Source organism: Hylobates moloch, unplaced genomic scaffold (assembly GCF_009828535.3).
Source record: "Hylobates moloch isolate HMO894 unplaced genomic scaffold, HMol_V3 SCAFFOLD_6, whole genome shotgun sequence".
NCBI classification, from domain to species: Eukaryota; Metazoa; Chordata; class Mammalia; order Primates; family Hylobatidae; genus Hylobates; species Hylobates moloch.
This window is the reverse complement of record NW_026652281.1, coordinates 21,582,064-21,605,357: the sequence shown is the minus strand read 5'-3', so window position 1 is coordinate 21,605,357 and position 23,294 is coordinate 21,582,064. Positions and strand designations below refer to the sequence as shown.

The following is a 23,294-nucleotide window of genomic DNA, read 5'->3' as shown; positions in this document are numbered from 1 at the left end:
CCATTTCTACACTGGCTTAATCTGACTAAACATAAATAAGGGTATGCAAATACATTTCTAACACTTTACATAGAATGGCAAAGAGTATTTTATCTTCAGATGACATATTTAGGAGTGATTTTTTCCAAGATATTAAAATCTGATTTAAAAAAAACCTGCTGTCTTAAAATAAGTTGAATTAACTCAATTGATGGTAACTGAATAACTATGAAAGGCAGTCCTCAAATACTAAAAGTCAATTCAATGACTGTGTAGAGAATGTTGAGATTTTTATATACATTTTAGGGGTTTAAGTTTTTCTTTTGTTTTTCTCAAATGATGCCTCTTTGGCTAGGATAATAATTCTCTTCTACTCAACAAAAATGAACTCTAATTTTAAACAGGTATTATTAAATCCCACTGAATAGGCTTCATGCAGATGTATTCCTTAAAACATCCCTTTATTGACCGTGCACAGTTATTAACAATTCGCATTTCACTTTATCTACTGAGTGGAAGAGCATTTATTCTTTCATTAAAAAGTTAAGCCCTCCGGGGCAGCAGCAGGAATGCAGAACCTTCTTCCTATAAACGGCATTGCCCAGTGAATGTGAAGTGCTTCTCTATTAATACAAAAAGGATAAATAAGACAAATGGACTTCTCCCTCCCTCCATCATCTCCTCCCTGCCAATATGCTCTTCTTATTTTATAAAATGCCATTAAGTAAACAGTTCCCACACTGATACTTCCATCAACCAAAAGGGGAATGTCAACATTTATTTGGCACCACTGAATTCAGAACATCCTTAGGGCTCTGTACAAGTGACAAAATGAGTATCAGGCCATGGTCATTTCCTTAGGAAGATGCTTTTGGGAAGAGAGGGTGGAAAATCATGAGGGCATTAGTCAGCCTCCAGTACTTTGCTGCTCAAGTTTCAGGAGCTGTTTTTCAAGTTTTGAGGTGTTTACTTGATGCATCATCAGAAACTGGCCATTCAAGTGAAAGACAGGAATGTCAAATTTATACCTTTCATACCAGACAGAGTTTTCCGGAAGTGTGATGTTCACCTCCTGTAAAATGAACTGAAACAGATACAGACTAAAGCTTTGTATTTTAGACCATGGGGTGATGTAACAACTGCAGTGATAAACTGATCCCCAGACCATTTCTAATGCCATTTTCCTTATAGTTGTTTGTTTGTTTTAGGTTCACAGTGATCTAATGTCCCTGATTTCCAAAACTTGACTGGTTTCATTATATTCTCTACTTCCTGATCTTGCTGCTTTTCTGTTACCCTTGTTAACATTCAGCATCAGGACAGTACTCAGTTCCACTGAAATAAAACATGTCCCAGTTGGGAGGCTGACTGAGAATCAGGACAGAAATGTTTCGGTTATAGGAACTGGAAAGGTGTGATGTTGTGTTACATGAAAACACATCGGTGCAAACTGCAAAACAAGATAAAAGGAATGGGGCAAAAGTTTAAAGAAAACACAAATACTGCACCTGCTAGTTAACTTTGACTCATTAAGAGCCAGAGTAAGAAAACCAGTACTGCTCAGAGAAAAACACTTAAGTGTAATGAGTTTTATGGTAATAAGCACTAAACTATCTCTCTGAAGAATAGAAAGAAAATTTAAATGAAAAATCATTTAATCTCTTTTCCTAAAGGAAGGATCCAGGCAGATACTTTATACCACATCTAATATGCATTCCATATACATAAAAGCCACACTGTATTATATTACCCTGTTTTTATAAGGCTTGAGTACTTCCTTGGCTTCATCACAAAGGGGGCATGGGTCCTACAGGAAGAAAAAAAAAAAAACCAAGCGATTAAACCCAAAGAATGGCATTTGCCCTTACAAAAACAAAACAAAACAAAAAACCCGTAAGAGGGAGATTATACTTATTTTAAAGAACAGTTTTCTACCACGTTAGTTACACTGTTTTTCCAAAGTAAAACACTACCATAGAATCTTATAAATAACTAATATTTCATAGGCTCTCTGCATTTTTTTTGGTTGTTTTGTTCTGATTTTTCTCCATAAATCAAGCCATCTATCTATGTGTATGTATAATACATACACATAGATGTTTCTCTTTTTCACTGATCTAAGGGCTTTGTCCTTCCTAGGTCAGGTGCACCCTTACGGCCTCATACAGTTGGCCTGGCTGACACCCCGAGGATGGCTTAAAGTCTGTTCTGACTGAAAAGCACTGAGCCTTGCCAGCCTGTTTTTCCTAATCAGTCCACAGGAAGAAACCCATTAGGATGGAGTTAGATAGTAATTGCCTCATCTTTAAAAAGTAAAACAAATCTCTATTCGCTTCAGATGATTATTGCACCGCCTGTTTTCTCATTACAAGTGTCAACAATAGGTTTCCTGGACAAATTCTCCACCTGAAGAGCAAACAACTTTTAGTGTCCATTGTTTGCACTCATAAACCATCTAGCGGAGAAGTCTGTTGAGAATACTATGGATCATCGGCAGATTTTATTTTTATGTTTTATTTTTTTCCCACTTTCTCCTATATTTTTTATTATACTTTTATTATCTATATTATATATTATACTTTTTTACTATACTTTAAGTTCTAGGGTACATGTGCACAACGTGCAGTTTTGTTACATATGTATACATGTGCCATGTTGGTTTGCTGCACCCATCAACTCATCATTTACATTAGGTATTTCTCCTAATGCTGTCCCTCCCCACTCCCCCCACCCCACGACAGGCCCCGGTGTGTGATGTTCCACGCCCTGTGTCCAAGTGTTCTCATTGTTCAATTCCCACCTATGAGTGAGAACATGCCATGTTTGGTTTTCTGTCCATGCGACAGTTTGCTCCAAATGATGTTTTCCAGCTTCATCCATGTCCCTACAAAGGACATGAACTCATCCTTTTTTATGGCTGCATAGTATTCCATGGTGTATTTGTGCCATATTTTCTTAATCCAGTCTATCATTGATGGACATTTGGGTTGGTTCCAAGTCTTTGCTATTGTGAACAGTGCTGCAATAAACATACCTGTACATGTGTCTTTATAGTAGCATGATTTATAATCCTTTGATTTATAATTGGCTTATCATGTTATTATTAACATTAGCAATATATAGATTATGGGTACTTTGTAATGTTTTAAGATAATCATCCAAAAATTTTCAGAGAAGGTTTCCAAAAGTCAACACAGGATCCTAAAAGCAAAAAAACCCAAGAACATGCTAAATTACAGAAGTACCAAATGTGCTAAAATTTTGCTTTTATATTAAGAACTTTAGAAGAATCTAGATTGGGTTTTTTGCTTTGTTTTGTTTCTTAGACCTGGGGTCCACAGAAGTCTATGCAAATTATACCTGAAAATATGTGTATATATTTTTATATATACCCAGTAATAGGATCACTGGGTCAAATGGTATTTCTAGTTCTAGATCCTTGAGGAATTGCCACACTGTTTTCCACAATGGTTGAACTAGTTTACACTCCCACCAACAGTGTAAAAGTGTTCCTGTTTCTCCACATCCTCTCCAGCACCTGTTGTTTCCTGCCTTTTTAATGATTGCCATTCTAACTGGTGTGAGATGGTATCTCATTGTGGTTTTGGTTTGCATTTCTCTGATGACCAGTGATGATGAGCATTTTTTCATGTGTCTGTTGGCTGCATAAATGTCTTCTTTTGAAAAGTGTCTCTTCATATTCTTTGTCCACTTTTTGATGGGGTTGTTTGATTTTTTCTTGTAAATTTGTTTAAGTTCTTTGTAGATTCTGGATATTAGCCTTTTGTCAGATGGGTAGATTGCAAAAATTTTCTCCTATTCAGTAGGTTGCCTGTTCACTCTGATGGTAGTTTCCTTTGCTGTGCAGAAGCTCTTTAGTTTAATTAGATCCAGTTTGCCTATTTTGGCTTTTGTTGCCATTGCTTTTGGTGTTTTAGTCATGAAGTCCTTGCCCATGCCTATGTCCTGAATGGTATTGCTTAGGTTTTCTTCTAGGGTTTTTATGGTTTTAGGTCTAACATTTAAGTCTTTAATCCATCTTGAATTAATTTTTGTATAAGGTGTAAGGAAGGGATCCAGTTTCAGCTTTCTACATATGGCTAGCCAGTTTTCCCAGCACCATTTATTAAATAGGAAATACTTTCCCCATTGCTTGTTTTTGTCAGGTTTGTCAAAGATCAGATGGTTGTAGATGTGTGGTGTTATTTCTGAGGGCTCTGTTCTGTTCCATTTGTCTATATCTCTGTTTTGGTACCAGTACCATGCTGTTTTGGTTACTGTAGGCTTGGAGGAAGAATCAATATCATGAAAATGGCCATACTGCCCAAGGTCATTTATAGATTCAATGCCATCCCCATCAAGCTACCAATGACTTTCTTTACAGAATTGGAAAAAACTACGTTAAAGTTCATATGGAACCAAAAAAGAGCCCGCATTGCCAAGACAATCCTAAGCAAAAAGAACAAAGCTGGAGACATCACGCTACCTGACTTCAAACTATATTACAAGGCTACATCGGCAGATTTTAAAGGCTTCTCAGCCCTTGACTGAACAGAGACCTGCTATAAGTTCTCTTGGATGAGCTCAAAACAGACCCCAAATTACTTATGCTTATATAAAACCTTCTTTTTAACATGACAGGAAGAGATAAACTATTATGTAAAAGAGAGGCCTTTCCTCCAGCTTAACTCACAGCTTGTTTTGAAATAAGAATCAGACCCTTAAAGGGTCTTTCTGGCCCTAATCTCCTAGAACAGAGAATTGGCTTATCATGTTATTATTAGCATTAGCAATACATAGATTATGGATAGTTTGTAATGTTTTAAGATAATCATCCTAAAATTTTCAGAGAAGGTTTCAAAAAGTCAACACAGGATCTTAAAAGCAAAAAAACCCAAGAACATGCTAAATTACAGAAGTACCAAATGTGCTAAAATTTTGCTTTTATCTTAAGAACTTTAAAAGAATCTAGATTGGGTTTTTTGTTTTGTTTTGTTTTTTAGACCTGGGGTCCACAGAAGTCTATGCAAATTATACCTGAAAATATGTGTACATATTTTTATGAGGAAAGGCTCATCAAATTTTATAAGGATAAAGAACCAAAAAAAGATACCAGTGGAATGGACCATTCAAATATCCTTCTCTAGGATTTTCCATGGCACTTGTTATTTACTCTGTTCCTAAACCATAGTGGACATTTGTTGGGTTGGCTGTCCACCACCCACTCCCCTTTCTTGTAGCAAGCGTGCTATAATATTGCTTCACAGGAACTACTCTCAGCAAGTGGCTGACTCCATCCCAGAACAACAAAGGTGAGAAACCTGACTTAGGCTCAGGCAATCAGTGCATCTTATCCCTCAAGAATGGGCCAGTCAGAGCCAGTGGGTAGCCATAAGGCTTTTGCTGGAGTTTCTGTAGATGTCTGAGATGTGAGATCTGAGGCTTGGGATGGCTGCAGTCATCCATGATATATTAGTCCGTTTTCATGCTGCTGATAAATATATACCCAAGACTGGGCAATTTAAGAAAGAAAGAGGTTTATTGGACTTACAGTTCCACATGGCTGGGGAGGCCTCATAATGATGGCAGAAGGCAAGGAGGAGCAAGTCACATCTCACGTGGATGGCAGCAGGCAAAGAGAGAGCTTGTGCTGAGAAACTCCCATATTCAAACCATCAGATCTCGTGAGACCCATTCACTATCACAAGAACAGCACAGGAAAGACTCGCCCCATAATTCAATAATCTCCCACCAGGTCCCTCCCACAACATGTGGGAATTATGGGAGCTATAAGATGAGATTTGGATGGGGACACAGAGCCAAACCATTATCACATGAGAAGAACGAGAGGGGGATTTAACCCTGAGGATGCAAAGCTGAAGAGATTGTTAACATGTTTAGTTCCTAAATCAAGCTGTTCCTGAAACCAGACCAACTCCAAAATCTTTTTGTTTAACTCACTCTGGGAAGTACTTTCTATTTTTCATAATTGATAGCAATCTGATACTGTACTTTTAAGCATTTACTTCACTGGATTATAAGCTGCCAAAGGTGGGAGTGCCATCTTCTTGTGTGCCTAATGGTACAGAATAAGCATTAAGGATAAATATTAAGTTGAATGGAAAATTGGTGTGGTTTTTTCGTTTTGTTTTTAACAAATGTTTTTGGCTATATAAGCTGCTGCCCAAACTGAAGAACAGTGCAGAATTGTTAGGCTGAGTGAGCAACATCAGCCTTAAGGGATTATTTAACTTCTGTGGTTTGCACATGGGTTTCCCATCATAGACTCTCAGATGATGAAATATTTTTGGTTCCATAATTTCCAACAGTGCAATATATACTTACAGATATAAAAAGTAGTTTAGATTAAATATTTTCATCAATAAATTCATTTTTAAAACTCTATTAAACTTTGTTATTAGATAACTGTCATATATATCCAAATTGCTAAAATGCCTGAAATCTCAAAAACCTATTGAAAAGAGATCTTTTTTGTGTGAATTGCAGTATTATTCACCAAAGTTACTTCTATTAACCTGCAGTTTATTTCTTTTTTGTTAAATCACACAAAGTGATGTTAATTAGCAAAAAAAGAAATCAGTAATGTCTGTATTATAATTTCAGGGAGATAAAGCTGTTAAATATTTTAAAACTAGCTTTATGGCTTAAAACTAGTGTTAGGGATAAGAAAACAAGTACAATCAGTCCTCATTATTTATGGATTCCATATTTATGAATTTGCCTAATTGCTTAAACTTCTTTGCAACCCCCAAATCAATACTTGAAGTGCTTTTGCAGGTATTCACAGACATGCACATGCGTAGAGTGGTGAGAGATTTCAGTTACCCAAAGCACTCATTCTAAGCTGAGGTCAAACAAGGTGATGCTCTGCCTTCTTGTTTTAGCTCTCATACTGTAAATGCAAGCTAGTGTCCTTTTCATGGTCTGCATAGTGCCGGATTTTTGCATTTTTGTGCTTTTTATCGGTGATTTCACTGTTTAAATAAGCCCCCAGGCATAGTGCAGAAGGGCTGGCTAGTGGTCCTAAGCACAAGAAGACTGTGATGTGCCTTAGGGAGAAAATACATGTGTTTGATAAGCGTCATTTAGGCATGAGTTATACACAGGTGCTATTGGCTGTCAGTTTAGTGTTAATGAATCAACAATATATACTAAATAAGGTATCTTTATTAAAAAAATTTTTTTTCAACTTTTATTTTAGGTTCTAGGGTACATGTGCAGGTTTGTCACATGGGTAAATTGCATGCCACTGGGGTTTGGTGTACAAATGATTTCATCACCCAGGTAGTAAGCATACACCTGATAGGTAGTTTTTCAATCCTCACCCTCCACCCTCAAGTAGGCCCTGGTGTCTATCATTCCCCTCTTTGTGTGCATGTGTACTCAATGTTTAGCTCCCACTTATAAGTGAGAACATGCGGTATTTGGTTTTCTGTTCCTGTGTTAATTTGCTTAGGATAATGGCCTCTAACTGCATCCATGTTGCTGCAAAGACATGATTTCATCTATTTTATGGCTGCATAGTATTCCATGGTACACATGTAAAAATAAAGTATCTTTAAATAGAATCACACATAAAATAAGCTTCTGTATTTGGTAGGCTGATGAAAATATTATGACCAGAGACTCATAGGAACCTAACTGTGTATTTCCCCTAGGAGCAATATTCACTAATTCAGTGTTCAAGGTGACTTTATAGAACATAATTACCACCAATAAAAATAATTGATTATATTTCTAAATGATACATTTTTAAACACCATAGTATAACCTATACTTCATTTTTTTCAATGTAGGGGCCAGATGACCATTAAATACATCAATTTACCCTTTGCTAATGGGGAGATAATAAGGTATCTGGGTAGAAAACTGAGTTGCTGCTGTTATGCTGATAGAAAAATTGAAGAGCGGGTCTGAAGAAAGTTTATTCCATTGCCTTTCCTTTCAACTTTGTCCCCTTTTCTTAAATGTACAACTTTCTTCACCCAACAATTTTACTTTTTCACTTTGTACCTTTGTGAATAAGGTCAGCACAGGCAGAGTTGTCTTAGAGGCAGAGCAATTTCTCAAGAAGAGTCCAAAGGAGGATCTGGCAAGTTGCATGCTATTTCCTTGAAACCAGAGCATCTTAATTCTGCCAAAAGAAAAATAAAGCAGTAAACTTATGTGCCCTAGACTTTGTTCCTTACAATATGAACAGTAATTTGCAAGCTTATGATGGAATTTATGGGCTTCAGAATTACTTCTTCAAGTCCAGGAGTGTTGGAAAGACCTAGAAATTTGGCAAGTATCTCTGATGCCTCAACATTCATTGTATTCCAAACAAAACCGAATTTAGAATAGAAAAAAATCCCTTGTTATGAATTAGCTGTGTGCCTAATCACTTGGTTTCTGTAAATAAACTGCATGGGTTTGTTAATTTGAATATAAAATTTCATCTGCAGATTTTGCCAGCATCTTGATGATCCCCTAAAATGTGGCGGTTTCTTGGATGGCTTTTATTCTCATGGATAGCTTATTATACTGGCAAGCATTCAACAACACCTAGCCACTGCCATGGTAAAGAAAACAATGAGGGCCAGGTGCCATGGCTCACACCTGTAATCCCGGCACTTTGGGAGGCCAAAATGGGCAGATGACTTGAGCCCAGGAGTTCAAGACCAGCCTGGGCAACATGGCAAAACCCCATCTCTACTAAAAATACAAAAAATTAGCTAGGTGTGGTGGTGTACACCTGTAGTCCCAGCTACTCAGGAGGCTGAGGTGGGACAATCACCCGAGCCTGGGAAGTTGGGGCTGCAGTGAGCCGTGATTGCACCACTGCACTCCAATCTGGGCGATGGGCATGAGATCTTATCTCAAAAAAAAAAAAAAAGAAACAGAAAAAGAAACAATGGGTAAGCAGCATAAGTCCCCAGGTAAAGGTTCAGACTATCCCTTATGAGACCTATGCTTCTCCACCGTGAGACGTAAGAAAACACAAAGCTGGCCGGGCGTGGTGGCTCACGCCTGTAATCCCAGCACTTTGGGAGGCCGAGGCATCACCTGAGGTCGGGAGTTTGAGACCAGCCTGACCAACATGGAGAAACCCTGTCTCTACTAAAAATACAAATTAGCTGGGCATGGTGGCAGGAGCCTGTAATCCCAGCTACTCTGGAGGCTGAGGCAGGAGAACTGCTTGAACCTGGGAGGTGGAGGTTGCAGTGAGCCGAGATTGCACACTGCACTCCAGCCTGGGCAACAGGAGCAAAACTACATCTCAAAAAAACAAAAACAAGAACAAAAACTACAAAGCTCACTTACAGGAACTATAGGAGAGAATCAGGCTGAATTACCTTGTCAGAAATAAAAATCTACTCAACTCCTTAAGAAGTGTTTCAAAAGGAGATTATCATAACTTTTGGAAACCTCATACACAAATGTACTTGTGTTTCTACTGGACATATTCCAGTAAGAACAGCTTGGTGATCGCAGCATCTCAAACACTAGGCTTTGAAGCTTCCTCATCCTGCTACTTTGCTCAACATAAGACAAAAGTCCTCTGTGACGCTATAATCATTCTGTTTATTCCTAGTTATTCTACTGAGTCTCCAGCTTTGTCCTTAAAACTGTAAATATTATAATTTCACTTTAAAAACACATGTGCACTATTGGCTTTGTCATTTATCAGTATTTCCAGGATGAACTAATTCCTGAGATCATCATTTTTAAACTTTGCTTTACTGTATCTCTGCAACTTCATCTATCACTTTCCCCTCCCTTGCCTTGGCAAGTTGCAACTGCAAAGTTTCTCTTTCTGTTCCTTGTATACCCAATATCATTTCTTCCTTGTTTTGCACTTGCTTTACTTCTGCATGAAAAGCTCTGAAGTAGCTTCTTCTCACTTGACCTGGGCCTCATGTAATCTCCTTGGAGGTCTTAGTGACTAACTTACCAATGTTAGTCAGCCCATCACTCCCCACCCTCACACCTTGCTGTAGTTTTCTTTTGCCCTTTACTATCTAAAATTATTTATGCCCCCTCCACTACAATGCAAGTTCTATAAAAACAGGTACTTGTTCAACCCTGTATCTCCAAGTACCCACAATTAACCTGGCACATAATAGGCGCTCAAATATTTATTTGGATGTTAAAAGTATTGAAGTGAGCTTTTCTCACCTTCTTTAATCTCACCTCTACCCCTGATTAGATACTCAGTATGTACAGCAGTCACTATTTGGGCCTATTCTATATAATAACTAAAGATCAGTGCTCCTCAGGGTACCCAAAAAATTTTGGGTTGGGGTACTGCAGCTGGTTCTAACTCCTTCACCACCACCTCAAATCTTGCCCTCGTCTGCTTCACAGAGCATTACTATGTTAATTAAATGCTAATCTTCACTGGAGACCAGGCTCCTCAGTGTGAGATTAGCCTTAAACTCATTTCAAACAGAATGATACGACTTTAGAGAAAACCACCAACCCATATCACGCTAGAATAAAGACCACAGAACAAAAAGACTGGATACTGATCCATGAAAACAATGATCATTCCCTTATTCTTCAGCCCTTACTCTTCCACTTCTACTTGGATCTTTCTGCCAACTAAATGATCCTGACAAACGCATAAAAAAGGAATATGATGAGAATTTTGCAAGGATCTGCTATCCAGTTGTTCCAAGGTAAAAAGTAGATCTAAACAATTTCATAACATTCTGTGCTACTCTCAACGAAGTGTTAATCACTGGTATATACATATTTCTATAGATTCAGTAGAATGAACAATTTTCCAATAGGTAAATGTAGTTAGAGACATACCTTCTAAACACAGCTTTGTCTACACAGGCTATAAAAATGGGGAGGAGGTACAGAATTGTTAGCCATGTTTACTCTAGGTAGAAACTTATACATCATGGGATTTGGAAAGTCTCTATGCTAATGGTGACACACCCTTCTAAGAGAAAGAAAATTAAAAATTAGCTTTATTAAAGGCAGAAGAATTAACTTTATTAAAGAAAAATTAGTTTTATTAAAGGTCCCTGGAAATGAGAAGGATTAGGCCATCTGTGGTGGTGATCTGACTGCGACCAGGGCAGTGAACTGCAGCTACATGCTTTTGGTGAAGGGATTTAAGATTTATTGATGTCTGGTTGATAAGAAAAGGAAAACATTGCTTTTACCTGGCTGAGTTGAGACTGAAGTATTAAGGTTTGTTTAAAAACTTCAAATTCACAACGGAAATCTGCTTCAGTTTTTCCAACATGACAAAACACAGCATGTGGTTTTGGTTGCACCCAAGACAAATAAAACCTGTCATAGTAAGCAGAGTTGCTATTCATTCCAGATTTGCTGGAGGATTTGTTCAACCAATCCACAGAGCTAAGTAAAGTCTTCAGTGATGCTACAACCATTCTGTTTGTAACTAGTTCTCTTTTCCACTGTTATTCTCCATTTCTACTTTTTTACACATTTTAAATAGCTTAAACATGGCACATCTGTTTACTGAGAAATGCATCCATACTATGCAATTTAACTACCTGCATATTCTTCAAATACTCTAAGGTATATGCATTTTATTGTATTGTTAAATTAACTTATTTCTTTGGAAGCACTGTGTTATAAAATTATATTAGAGTCTGATAGAAAAAGCTCCCTATACCTCTTCTAGGCAGACAGTATGCTAAAATTCCTTAATTTCTGACATTTAATTAATCCTAGAAAGGAAAAAATAAAATGAAAAATGATACACTTCAATGGGAACTCTATAATATTCTTCTTAGAACATTTTACTAACTCTGTAAACCCTAACACCATTGCTGTCAATGTCACATTCACTGAATCATGCCTTCTTGAAGTAAAATCTTAATATGGGCTACTCTGTCAATGTGATATTTTCATTAGTTCTATTATTTTTGAACAGTATCTCAGCACTATAAAAAATATTCTGAAACATGGTCTCTGCCTGTTAGCTCATGACTGTGAGAGGACAACACTTTTTTGATTATGTCATTGAATTTAGTCATGAAATATGTGTCCTTACTACACACACAGACACAATTTTATCCTTCATATTTTGTTATATGCCTCTATGATATGAGCAAAGAGAGCTGTGTCCACAATATCAAAGAACAATTGGGTCACCTTTGTCACAGACTAAAAAAAAAAAAGCAAAAGACATAAGACTGGATTTAGAATGTGCTTAAAACAAATTCCACAGCCTAACAATAAAGATGGTGACTCCTGCTGTTTCAAGTCCAGTGCCCCTCAGAGGCATGGATCACCCTGAAAGAGAAAGGGAATGCTGGCCTTTCAATAAAACTGAGGCTGATTTCAGTGGTCTTTATGGCAGAGTCAAATACAACATGGGAGGAGGACTGACTGGACCAATTCAGCCCTCCTTGAAGCAACATAAGAAAAATAACTTTATAGTATTTTCCCTGCAAGGCACTAAAGGGCACACCATTAAGGCAACTGATTATAGTATAGAAAGAAGCCAGGGTCGTTTGAGTCTTTATTAAAGATTATTCATTTTTTGCATGAGGAGCTGCCCAGGCTATGGCTGCACATCACTTGTATGGAGTTCCTGGATTCTTCAAACAGTGTGTGTGTCTGATTAGAAGGGAAATAACATTATTCTTGCTTGAGTAGAGAAACTGACCTTCACCGACCAGAATTTTTATTCATACAAAGAATCCTTTGGCACACCAAATTTTCAAGCTCATGTGATCCCTCATCAGCAAGCTGCAGTATTAGTTCATGTGCAAAATCAAAAAGTCTACATCAGCCCACGTACTGCCTTAGTTATTTAACAGATAATGTTGGAGCTTCTTCACAAGAATATAATGTAAATTTAATGCTGAGCTGACATTAACTAAATACTATTACTGTAGCTCTCACTGAAGCTATGTTCCCTAAAGAAGACTCAGGGCTTCTGTTCAGTCATTTGTGTCATGTGAGAAGTTAAGTGCTCTATTTCACATTTATTACTATCTAAGTGTAACATTCCTATTTTTACCCAAATGACTAGAAACATGTACACACAAACACACACACACCTCTTTTGGGAACAAAACCATTATTTTAGATTACTGGAAGTTTATGTAATGAGGTGAGGTTGCTCTTAGGGGACACATCTGGGTCACTGGGCTCTACCAATCCAGCGAAACAGGGACAATTGATGCCTCCCCAGTGTGCCTCTGTGCTTTTGGTCAGTCATCTGTGTCCAAACCTCCCACTCTCCCAAACAAGTGGGAACCTAGCCTGGGATCTTGGGTTCAAGGGCAAGAGAGAAGAATGACTCTTGTGGAGCCAAGAGTGACAAGAAGAGGCGCCATATAGGGACAAAACCAAAACTGAAAATTGAGTAAATATTTTGATGTGTCAATTCCCAGGGGCTACACGAGGGAAAATGAGGCTTTGGAACAGAAACAGGGAGTGGGGAGTAGAAGGCCCAACCTGGAGTGCAGCTCTAACTCACTGGCATAGGTGAGATCAGAGGTGCTTTTCTAGTGTCTCAGCCTTAGCATCCAGGGGGAAGTGTTAAGGAGGGAGAGCCAACTCAAACAAAATTTTTCAACAAAGATCCTGAGGTAACCACCCGCCTGTGGGCCTGGCTATACATGGTGTCATGCTCAGCTTCATTCTGACTACACAGTTCGGACTGCAGATTTGCTTCCACACAACACATTAAACTATGAATAGGCCTATATTATGGCCCAGCCCTGGGGACTGAGACTCATACCACTCCCTCTATGCAGCTTCTACTTCCAGATTTCAGTGTCAACAGGTTTACCACACAGGGGATGAGAGAAGCCAGCAAAGAATCAGTCTCCAGAAAGGATTGGTCACATGAGTGCCTGGGACAAAAACTCTTTATTTCCCTTCAAATTATTACCACGACAATTTCTAAGTAGCTGGATGTCTCTATTCCACTGTTTGGACTCAATGGGTGCCACATTAATTTGTATTCAACACACTGCTCAGTGAAAACATTCTTTAGCTATTTGAAGTGTGAGCCTTGCCTAAGATGACAATTTCACTGAAGGTATACAGCATTTACATATCCTTCACTTAGTAGATGCACATCCTCTTACCCTTCTAGTTCTCAGTAACATTAAGCCATTAATTTTTTTTTTGTATCCTGCCTGGTGTTTAGCTCATGTTTTCACCTCTAAATAAAGCTCTCAGATGGAGTAATCAACTCCACATGTTTGATACAAGTAACAAGAATAACAAGATGTATTTCAGTTATACAGATTCCGGAGAAAGGTGTTGAATTCTTAACTAAAACAATAAAGTTTTATGTTAGGCTTCACAGTGATTAGTGAACCAATGATATCATTCACTCATTAGTTCCACAGTGGTGACGGAAAGATGGGTTAAAAATGAATAACAGTTGATCCCAACCCATGAAAAATCTGGTCAGAAGTTAAGACATGTATATGAGCAGGTAAATTAGAAATACAGGAAATACTGTAACAGGGCCATATAATTCAAATGTTATAAGAGGATGGGAAAGAAGAGTACTATAGGCTAAAATTGGAGGTGGCTTCACAAGAGAAATATCATAAATCATTTCATTGAGGATTTGGATATGTAGAAAAAAGAGAAAGCTTTCCAAATTCAGGGTTAGACACAAAGGTAATAGAGGTAGGAATGCCATGGCTATTTGATGGGGGAAACCTTGAACAGGGTAAAGAGACTTCTGCTGAATAATAGTGGAAAATAAGCTTTGGAAGGTGGACCAGGATGAGCCTGTGGAGGATTTTAATAGTGGTTAAGCAATGTGTGATGTGTATGTCTTGGGAACCACTGAAGGGTTCTGAATGAGTGATGTGATAAAATCAGTGTTTTGAAAGATTAATTTGGCAGCAGCAGGCACAAAAGACTGTTGAGAAAAGGAGAATGGAGGTGGAAAAGAGAAGTCAGTTATGAAAATCTAGGTGTGGGATGCATTTATTCAACAATTATCTAATATTTTTCATGTATCAGATACTATTATAGGTGCTGGGGTATGGTGATGAACAAGAAAGTAAGGTACGTTGCCTTCATAGGGTCCATGTGCTACTGAAGAGACTCTTTAATGTCAGGCCATTTGAGATGGTGATACATACAGGGAAGAGATAATAGCAGAGTGATGTGATGCTGACTGAGGCAGGCTCTTTAATTAAGGTATTCTCTAAGCAGGTGTTGTTTGCACTGGAGAGGAAACAGTAAATGCAAAAGCCTGTTAAGTGAGGACAACTGATTTATTGAAAGAAACAGAAAAGATTGTATGGCTTAAGCAGAGTACACCAAGGAAAAGGGGATACAATCAGGAGACGAGGTTAACCCACAGTAAGCAGGGAACAGATCACGTAGGCCTTGTGGGTTATGTTAAAGAATTGAGATTTTATTCTAAGTACAATTAGATTCAGAAGAGGGAAATGACATGATCTCATACACATTTTTAAAAGTAAACTTTAGCTGCTGTGCGAAGAACAGATTGTTGGGGGGCAAGAATGGAGCAGGGACACAGGTAGAAGGCTACTGCAGTAGTTTGGATGAGATGGGATGGTATGGACTAGAACAGAAACAGAGCCGACAGGACTTGCCCATGAATTGGACATGAGGAATTAAAGAAAAGAGGGCAGTAAGGTCAATCTCAGTTTTGGTCCTGAGCCTCTAGGTGGGTGGCAGTGCCTGTTACTAAAATAAGGAAAACTGAGGCAAGAACAGATTGAAGAATATGTCAGACCAAGAGCTCGGTTAGGGACATGTTAGAACTCACATAGAGAATGACATACACAGGTTTGATACTCAGGAAAAAAATCCGGGTCTAAAGATAAAGACTTGGGTCTCCATCGGTTTAAGGATTATATTTACAGCTATGAAACTAGGTGAAATCATCTAAAATTGTACAGAAAAAAAAAAGAGGGCCCAGGATAGATCTCTGAAGCAATCCAACATTTAGAGGTTGTATCAAGAGGAACCAGCAAAGGAGGCAGACAGAACAGCTGGTGAGGTAGGAGGAAAACCTGAAAAGTGTGTCATCACAGAAGTCAATGACAAAGTGTTTCCAGAATGAGAGAATTGTCCATTGTCAAGGAGACTGATGAGGGCTTGACTAGAACAGCGACAGTGAAACAATCTACCACAAATCAGAAGAGATGCATCTAATGTTGCTTCAAAGGAATGAAATCTTTCAACCAATGCCTACCCCTAAAATGAACTACCTTAAGTGGTTCTTACCCAATTTAACATCTTAACTAAAAGGAGGTCTTTCTGGTGAGGATGGAGTGGGGAGGGTGGGAAGAGTGAAGGTAAAAGTTGACTGGGTATCTTAAAAAGAGATGATGAAGGTAAAAATCTCTGTGTGAGTTATAAAGCAGAATAGAAAAGTAAAGCTTAAGTACTGATTACTAAACAATATTAAAAGTAAGAGATCACTATTAATAATAATGATTCTATTGACTGAAATGTGCTTTTACTGGCCTCAAATGAAACATTTAAATCTCTATTAACAGCAGTCTCAGAAATAGGGAATTGCAAAACTGAAAAAAATTTCAAATAGAAATAACTGAAAGTTTCTCACAAATATTATTTAAACAGGAATTTCTAAGATATGACTGTTTAAATATTCAACATATTTATCTGCACCTAAGGATGTCACTAAGTCTAGGTAAGACTGACTAGCAAATACCTTGGCACCAGGTATTGGCTTAAACTTACTCAGCCTTCACGAAATTATGAAGGTATTGAAATTTAGATTTTGAGAAATCAAGGTTTCCGCTTGATGGGTTTTAAGCAAAGGCCAGTTCCCTTCCAATTGGTTTTTCCCAATATTTGTTTTTATTTCTCAAACAGGGAAAAATTCAGTACCATTATTATTTTACCAAGGATATACTCAATTCAGGTACGTCAAAAAAGAAGCCGCCTAGGTAATTGTAAAGGTAGATTTTATTGATAATCTTGAAAGACAAAACTTGTTCCAAGTGGTTCTGAGTAAATTGTCTAGAGAGGTCAAAATAAATTTAAACCAACACAGTTCCTACTAACTAATCAGTCAGGGGAATTAAGCACAAATGGTATAGTTCTTCATTTTGAGCTTTGAAGTTATTCTTCATATAGAGTTTCTGTTGAAATTCAACATGTTTGAATTCCCTGAGTGCATTTTTAGGTGAGGATTTCATAAACATAAAACCCAAAGAGAGAGGCAAATCCTCATCTCCTAAAGCCTCAGTTTCATCCACAATTAAACGGAAATGCTACCACTTGTCCCATTCTCTCATTTTAGAAACCCAAGGGAACTATGCCTGGGGCTTTGGGCCTCAAGCATTCTCCTGATCAGAGAAGGGGAAATCACACGCTAAACAAATGCCATGGGAATAGTCCATGACTAAATAAGGCCTTGAATAAAAAATCCAAAGTAGTTTTTACCTGTAGGAGCCTAAAATAGCCCCTTAAAGAGGACTCAAATTCACTTATAGATCCAGGCAGAAGTGTAAAGGTAGTTGTTCACTGCACACTCTCTTTTCTCACTCTCAATCATAACTGGGAAGTGTTGGTGTCAAAAGGAACCAAGCTGGAAAATGGGGAAGGTGACACTAGGGCACTAATCTTGCAACTGTCTAAGCATCCAAGATGGAACTCTCCCTACAAAGAAAAAATAATGAATTTCTCTTTCTTACTATTAAACACATTTTAAAGATGATTTTAAATGAAAGATCCTCTTCATCCTGGCATTCTCTTTCCCATCCAGAAGCACTGCTGTCTTTGCCTCAGCTGTGGCAAGCTGACAAATGTAAAGTGGAAGGGGAGAGGAGTCTTCAGCATAAGCAAGATTTTGTTTTAGAACATTTAGATCTTAGCAGTCACACTTTCTGGATCATTGCTTTGGAGGAGTCTACTCAGTAATGGGGTTGGTGCACATGACAATGTCAGGGAAGAGTTTCCAAACATTCAGCTAAGAAAATAAAATAATGATGCTAATCAAGAACAGTAATGTATGCTCGCCATATACCCCCTCTAGTTCCCAAGAGTCCAAAGGGAATTCTGGACTAATTCCTTTTAACACAATGGGGTTTGCACACACTACACCCGTCCTCTCTATCCTCAACTCCAAAGATACTGACTCAGCAACTGGCTTGGAGCCAGAGCAGCATATTCCAAATTCAGAGCGTGCAACAATGCTTGGTTCAATTATGACATGATGGCTGCAAAGCTGTTCCTGAAAGCCAAGAAAACCTGAATAATGTGATTGGGTTATATCATACATGAGGCCTTAATAGAGTTTAAAAACCAATTTGAAAATTCCTTCATTCTATAAAGATAGCATTAAGATGAGGGCAAAATCATTCTAGTTCAAGGGATGGGAACAAAGTATATAAGGAATTACGCAGGCTCCTTTCCACATTATCCTTCTTAACCAACATGACCCATTCCCTTTGAAGATATCTCTTATACTTAATACTGACCTAGAAAGAAGGCAATTTCATTAAACATCTTACTCTTATTGTACCCAGCTAGTAATGCAAGTTTCCCTGCTATTTAAAAAGCACATAATCCCATTTCCAAAAACAACTGTTTGCAATTCAAAAACCATCCACCCAGGCAATGTCTTCTCTTTGTCCCTGAAATTCTACCCACTTTCAATTTATCTTGTCAAAGAGATAAAGTTATCTTTGTGACCCCACAAAACCTAAAAGATGTTTCATTCATTGCTAGCCATTTTGTAGCAAGTGACTTTGGACATTGAGTTGCTAAACCCAGCATTTCCTGGACTTGTGATAACATTAAGACCCAGGCCTGTAGAAATACAGTGTTCAATCTGAATGTTGGAGCCATCCACGCTTGCTTGACATTAGGCTATGGCATCCCTGAGTTATGTGGGATTCTACAATCTTTTGAGTCCTATTCTGTTTTTTAATAGCTATCATTGACAGAATTTTTTTAATGTTTTGGAACTGGAAGTGACTTTGGAGATTCCCCTTGCTTTATGTATAAGGAAACTAATGCTTAAGTCTTTCATACTACATTTTTTAGTTCATTTCTCTATATTTTCTCCTGGAACAATGGCATATTTTTATATATAATGAGATCAACACAGAATTTCAGAACTAGAAGGGATCTCCAAGTTCAACCCTCTTTCTTCCAAAAAAATAGCAAAACACTTTCATATTAATCCTCAGAGTATACCAATTAACAGACACTTCATTTTGTATAAGGCTTAATTTAAGGATGGAGAGAATGAGGAAAGTCTCAGTTTCAGACAGTAGAATTCTTTTACCATCAGAATTAGGCTCTGTTCTCTAAATCTAAAAAGATTCACATTCATTTCATTTTTGAACCTGGAGAAATGGCTGAATTTACTGAGTTTTCTATTAAATAACAGTATCATTTTTCTACACTGGATGGAAGGACTATGTGTTTTAAGAAACAGAGTTTTAAAAAAATCAAATAATTCAACGTCATGTCCTTCCCTCCTGACTAAAAATCATTTCCCCATTATTTCATGATTAACATGAAAAAGCACTGGAACAATGAGAGGAAATTCATTTGTTTCCAGTTGTAACAATGTGATTTCTGCTGCAATCCCATTGGCAACAGAAGGCAGCAGCATATACCACCACTGTCCTATTACAACACAAAAAGCTGTCAACTTTGAACTCCTTTGAAATGTTGTTAGTAAAGTAGAAAAGACAAGTGTGGATTTCCTTCAATATTATTTGGGCAACCTAGACTTAAAATAGTGACCAGACTTAAGACAGTGACTCTACAGAGGTCCTCTATCCTTAAGGCAAGACCAAACCAAGATACTGGTGCCCTACTTAAGCTAATAATTTGGCACACTTTCAAACAGATACTCTTCAAATATTTGCTAAACAGGTGTTTGGGTGAGGCGTTGCATGGCAGGCCTGGAGAGAGTGTGGAGACAGGACTGGTGGAAGCTTTTAGCTTGCATATTCTAAACAACAAAGGACACACAACTGACCAGGCCAGATCTCCTTGGAAGGCAGTTTGAGGAGCATCTAATGGATTCCCAAATACACTCTTCCCTGCTCCAAGCTGTTTATTAAAGCATTACTTCTGTCTCTAGTAACAACCTGAAAGGAGGTTACTGCTTTATATTCTTCTCACTATCTTGTTACATTCTCAATGTTTTATACTTTTTATAGATCCAACCTCCCTTCAGGGACATTATCTTTTCATTTCTATAGCTTGTACTGAGCATTTGCAACGTGCCAGGTGCTGTGCCATGTATTAGAAATATAAAAGTGATTAAGATATTGTCACTGCCCTTAAGGAACTCACACCTTGAGCAGGAGAAAGACTCACAAACAAATAACACAATACCACAGTGATGAAGGCTATAACAGTAAAAAGGCTGTTACTAGATATTACTGGTGAAATGGTCTGAAATCCTTGGAGATGGATACTTTCTAAAAATAGTAGGTAGGTACTTTCAATTTGCCTCCATCTCTAGAAACTTTAACCTTGGTAAGGATTGGAATAAAAAGAGACTAACATTTTCATGTTTCCTGTTCTCCGTGGCTGTACTGGGATGGGAAGTTAGGGATGTGGAATCATATCTATGATAAACTTAGCCAAAACTTTTCATTTGCACATTCTTCCCCAAATAATTTTGTCCCTAGAATTTGTTATGCAATACTAGGGGAAGGATAGAGGAAGCTCACCTAGTCCCTGCTGTGTAGCTACACATACCTGTTCCAGATGATTTCTCCCCTTCGAAATAATTGCAAACAAGATTAAAACCGTATTCAGGAACTATTCCAGCTGGCTTTTGGCTTCCTCTGATGTATAGTCCTTGAATAAAGCAGTAGCAAAAATTAGATTTAAATAAGGAACATAAAAACACCTCGCTACTTGTACCAGATCACCTCAAGGTCCTGCTGTGTTTGAAACCCCAAGCCCTAGCATTAGAGTAACTGAATACATCAGCCAGCTAGAGTATATACAAGTTATGAAACAAAAAAACTTTAATAATAAAAAATAACCTATTTTAAGGGATTTCTCACAGTGTCTCTGAGTACTTTAGAGCCAGGCATCTGGAACAAAATAGAAACACAGTCCGATCAATTCCCAAGTTGGAAAAATCCTCATTTCTATTACTTACCTGCCAACAGTCCATGTAAATAAAACCACACAGCCACATATTCCTCTGATGAAGGAGACAAAAAAGTATTGATCCTTCCTTGGCATGTGGCTACTGCTGCCACAGTAGCAGGGAAAAAAGACAATCTGAGGATCCTGCCTGTTTAAAGCACCAGCCCCACCAATCTTAATTTTCACAACAGGCTCTTTCTGGTTCCAGGCAATTCCTCAGCAGAGCAGGACCCAAGTTATTGGGCTACAATATTTCACATAGAACCATGATTAGTTCTGCTTTGCCCCAGTATTATCATAATTATCCAATATTTCCAGGGTGTATCTTTTTTCCCAGTGTTTTAAATCTTTCTATTTACCTATAATGCACCTCAATGTATACAGCTCCAAATATTGGTAGCGCTTCACATGCATTTTTATAAGCTAGTCCTCAGAATATGACCAAATGAGAAGACTGCGGCCTCTAATACGCACCTCAACTTGTTCAGCATTGTGCACCAAGGCATCGCTCTAGTGGCTGCTTAAACAAGGCAATGTATACTAATTCTGGGAAATGAGCTAGAAAGTATTGGGATATAACAGATCTTAGACACCATCTCTGTCCTTGAAGAATTGAGAATCTTGGGGTCAAGCTAAGGCCATACTATGGATTTTTTTTTAAGGGCACTAAAATATAAAGTAAAACATATACACTATTTATTAATAAACAAGAATAAAGATCACCCAAGCAAAACACTCCTTGTGAAAGACAGCCTTAAAAACGGTCACAAGCCTAACTCACAATGACATTTCAGTGGGGACTTTTCTACCCTTGGACTTATTAAAAAACTGCTATTTGTCAGAAGTGAATATTTGTTGAGAATGTACAGTCTCTGATTTATTCTCTCATTGTTTAGTACCCAGAGGGCTGCTTTTCCCCAATAAGGCTGAGAGGAGATCCAGACAGCTGATCCAGAGAGCCCCGGCACTCACAATGTTCCCTGCTGCACCTTTCAACCTTTTCACCCCAATTAAAGGTCAACATGGCTGCTCAAAAATATTTATTTAAAAATGCAGTCAGCTCAGCGGGCTCCCAAGTGTGATTACACTACCACTTCATAGAATTCAATTAAACCCGGGACGGGGCATCTGTGAATCACTGGAGGAGTACGAAGTTGAGATGTTTTCTGCTTTCTCTTTAAAAAAAAAGCTTCCTTTTCTCGTCCGTCATTTATTTACTTCCCAGAGCGCTATCACAGACACACACACGCGTTTATAATCTCCCCCCGGTGGTTCATGGATTTATGGCTCCCGGTTTAATTAAATTCCGTATAACGACGATCCAAATTGGCAGCACGCGGCACAGTGAACCCCCGCCCGCCTGCGCGTCAGCGCAGAGCCCGAGAGCCGCGAGCGCTCACCCTCGGCGCGGGGTTAACGACACGCACCTGAGCCTCACGCCGCCAACGTCTCTGCTTCCGCCCTGCGCCGGGCACTTCCGCCCGCACCCGCCAGGCGCGGGCCCGGCGCCCCGCACTTCCGCCCCACGCCGGCAGCACTGCCGGCTGGGCTCTGTTTATCTCAGGTGGTGTCCCGTCTACGCTCTCAAGGGTGGCCGCGCTTGAACCTTTACTCGTGAAGAGTGACACACAAACCAAGGCCAAACTAAAAAACAAAACACGGAAAAGTGACCCCGCATGTTTGGGAACCATTTAATAACGCGCCTCAGGTGAGGGAGCCAACTTTTTGAGGTTGCGGAGTCCGAGCCATTTTAACCCCTCTGCATGCATCCGTTCTTTCGTTAATTTAATATTTACTGCCTCCTCCACTAGGTCTTGGCTGAACTAGGTTATGGGGAATGCGATGAGCAAAACTGGCAGCCGTACCCTCCCGCAAACTGAAAATCGTGTGGGAAAGCAGATATTAGGAAATTATCCCTTATTAAATAGGTCATGCGTTTATTCAGCTAAGTGCTTTGCAGGGAAGGAATATGAGAAAAGATCTGAGTGGGATCTCGTTGAAGAGGTAGCTTTGGGGCTGGGATCTGAAGGGCGTGGGTTGGGGACAGAGCACTGCAGGCTGGCGGAAGGGTCTGGTGGAGGGTGTGCAGTATGGGTTGTACGCGGAAGACTGACGAGTATGGCTGAGACTTAGAGGGAATGGGGGAGAGAGGTGGAAACAGGCTGGAGAGGGTAAGCGAGAGTCTGGCCATGCAGGGCCTTTCAGGTTTG

General features: G+C 38.8%; 1 protein-coding gene across 9 annotated transcripts; it reads right to left on the bottom strand.

Annotated features, from left to right (window-relative positions):
* Window positions 1-726: 726 nt before the first annotated feature.
* On the bottom strand, window positions 727-22,597 carry CUNH5orf63 (chromosome unknown C5orf63 homolog). Of its 9 annotated transcripts, none has more exons than XM_058440538.1 (6): window positions 22,512-22,538; window positions 20,976-21,026; window positions 20,683-20,784; window positions 8,014-8,134; window positions 1,730-1,786; window positions 727-1,063 (listed from the first exon to the last, which is right to left on the bottom strand). In XM_058440538.1, the coding sequence occupies exons 4-6, from the start codon at window positions 8,125-8,127 to the stop codon at window positions 887-889; spliced, it is 348 nt and encodes a 115-aa protein (XP_058296521.1). In that variant the 5' UTR covers window positions 8,128-8,134; window positions 20,683-20,784; window positions 20,976-21,026; window positions 22,512-22,538; the 3' UTR covers window positions 727-886. The 9 variants fall into 9 exon arrangements, with proteins under 9 accessions (XP_058296521.1, XP_058296518.1, XP_058296525.1 ...); XM_058440535.1 differs by lacking the exon at window positions 22,512-22,538 and adding an exon at window positions 22,331-22,498; XM_058440542.1 differs by lacking the exon at window positions 22,512-22,538 and adding an exon at window positions 22,331-22,498 and having other exon boundaries at window positions 727-1,051.
* Between the last annotated feature and the right edge of the window lie 697 nt (window positions 22,598-23,294).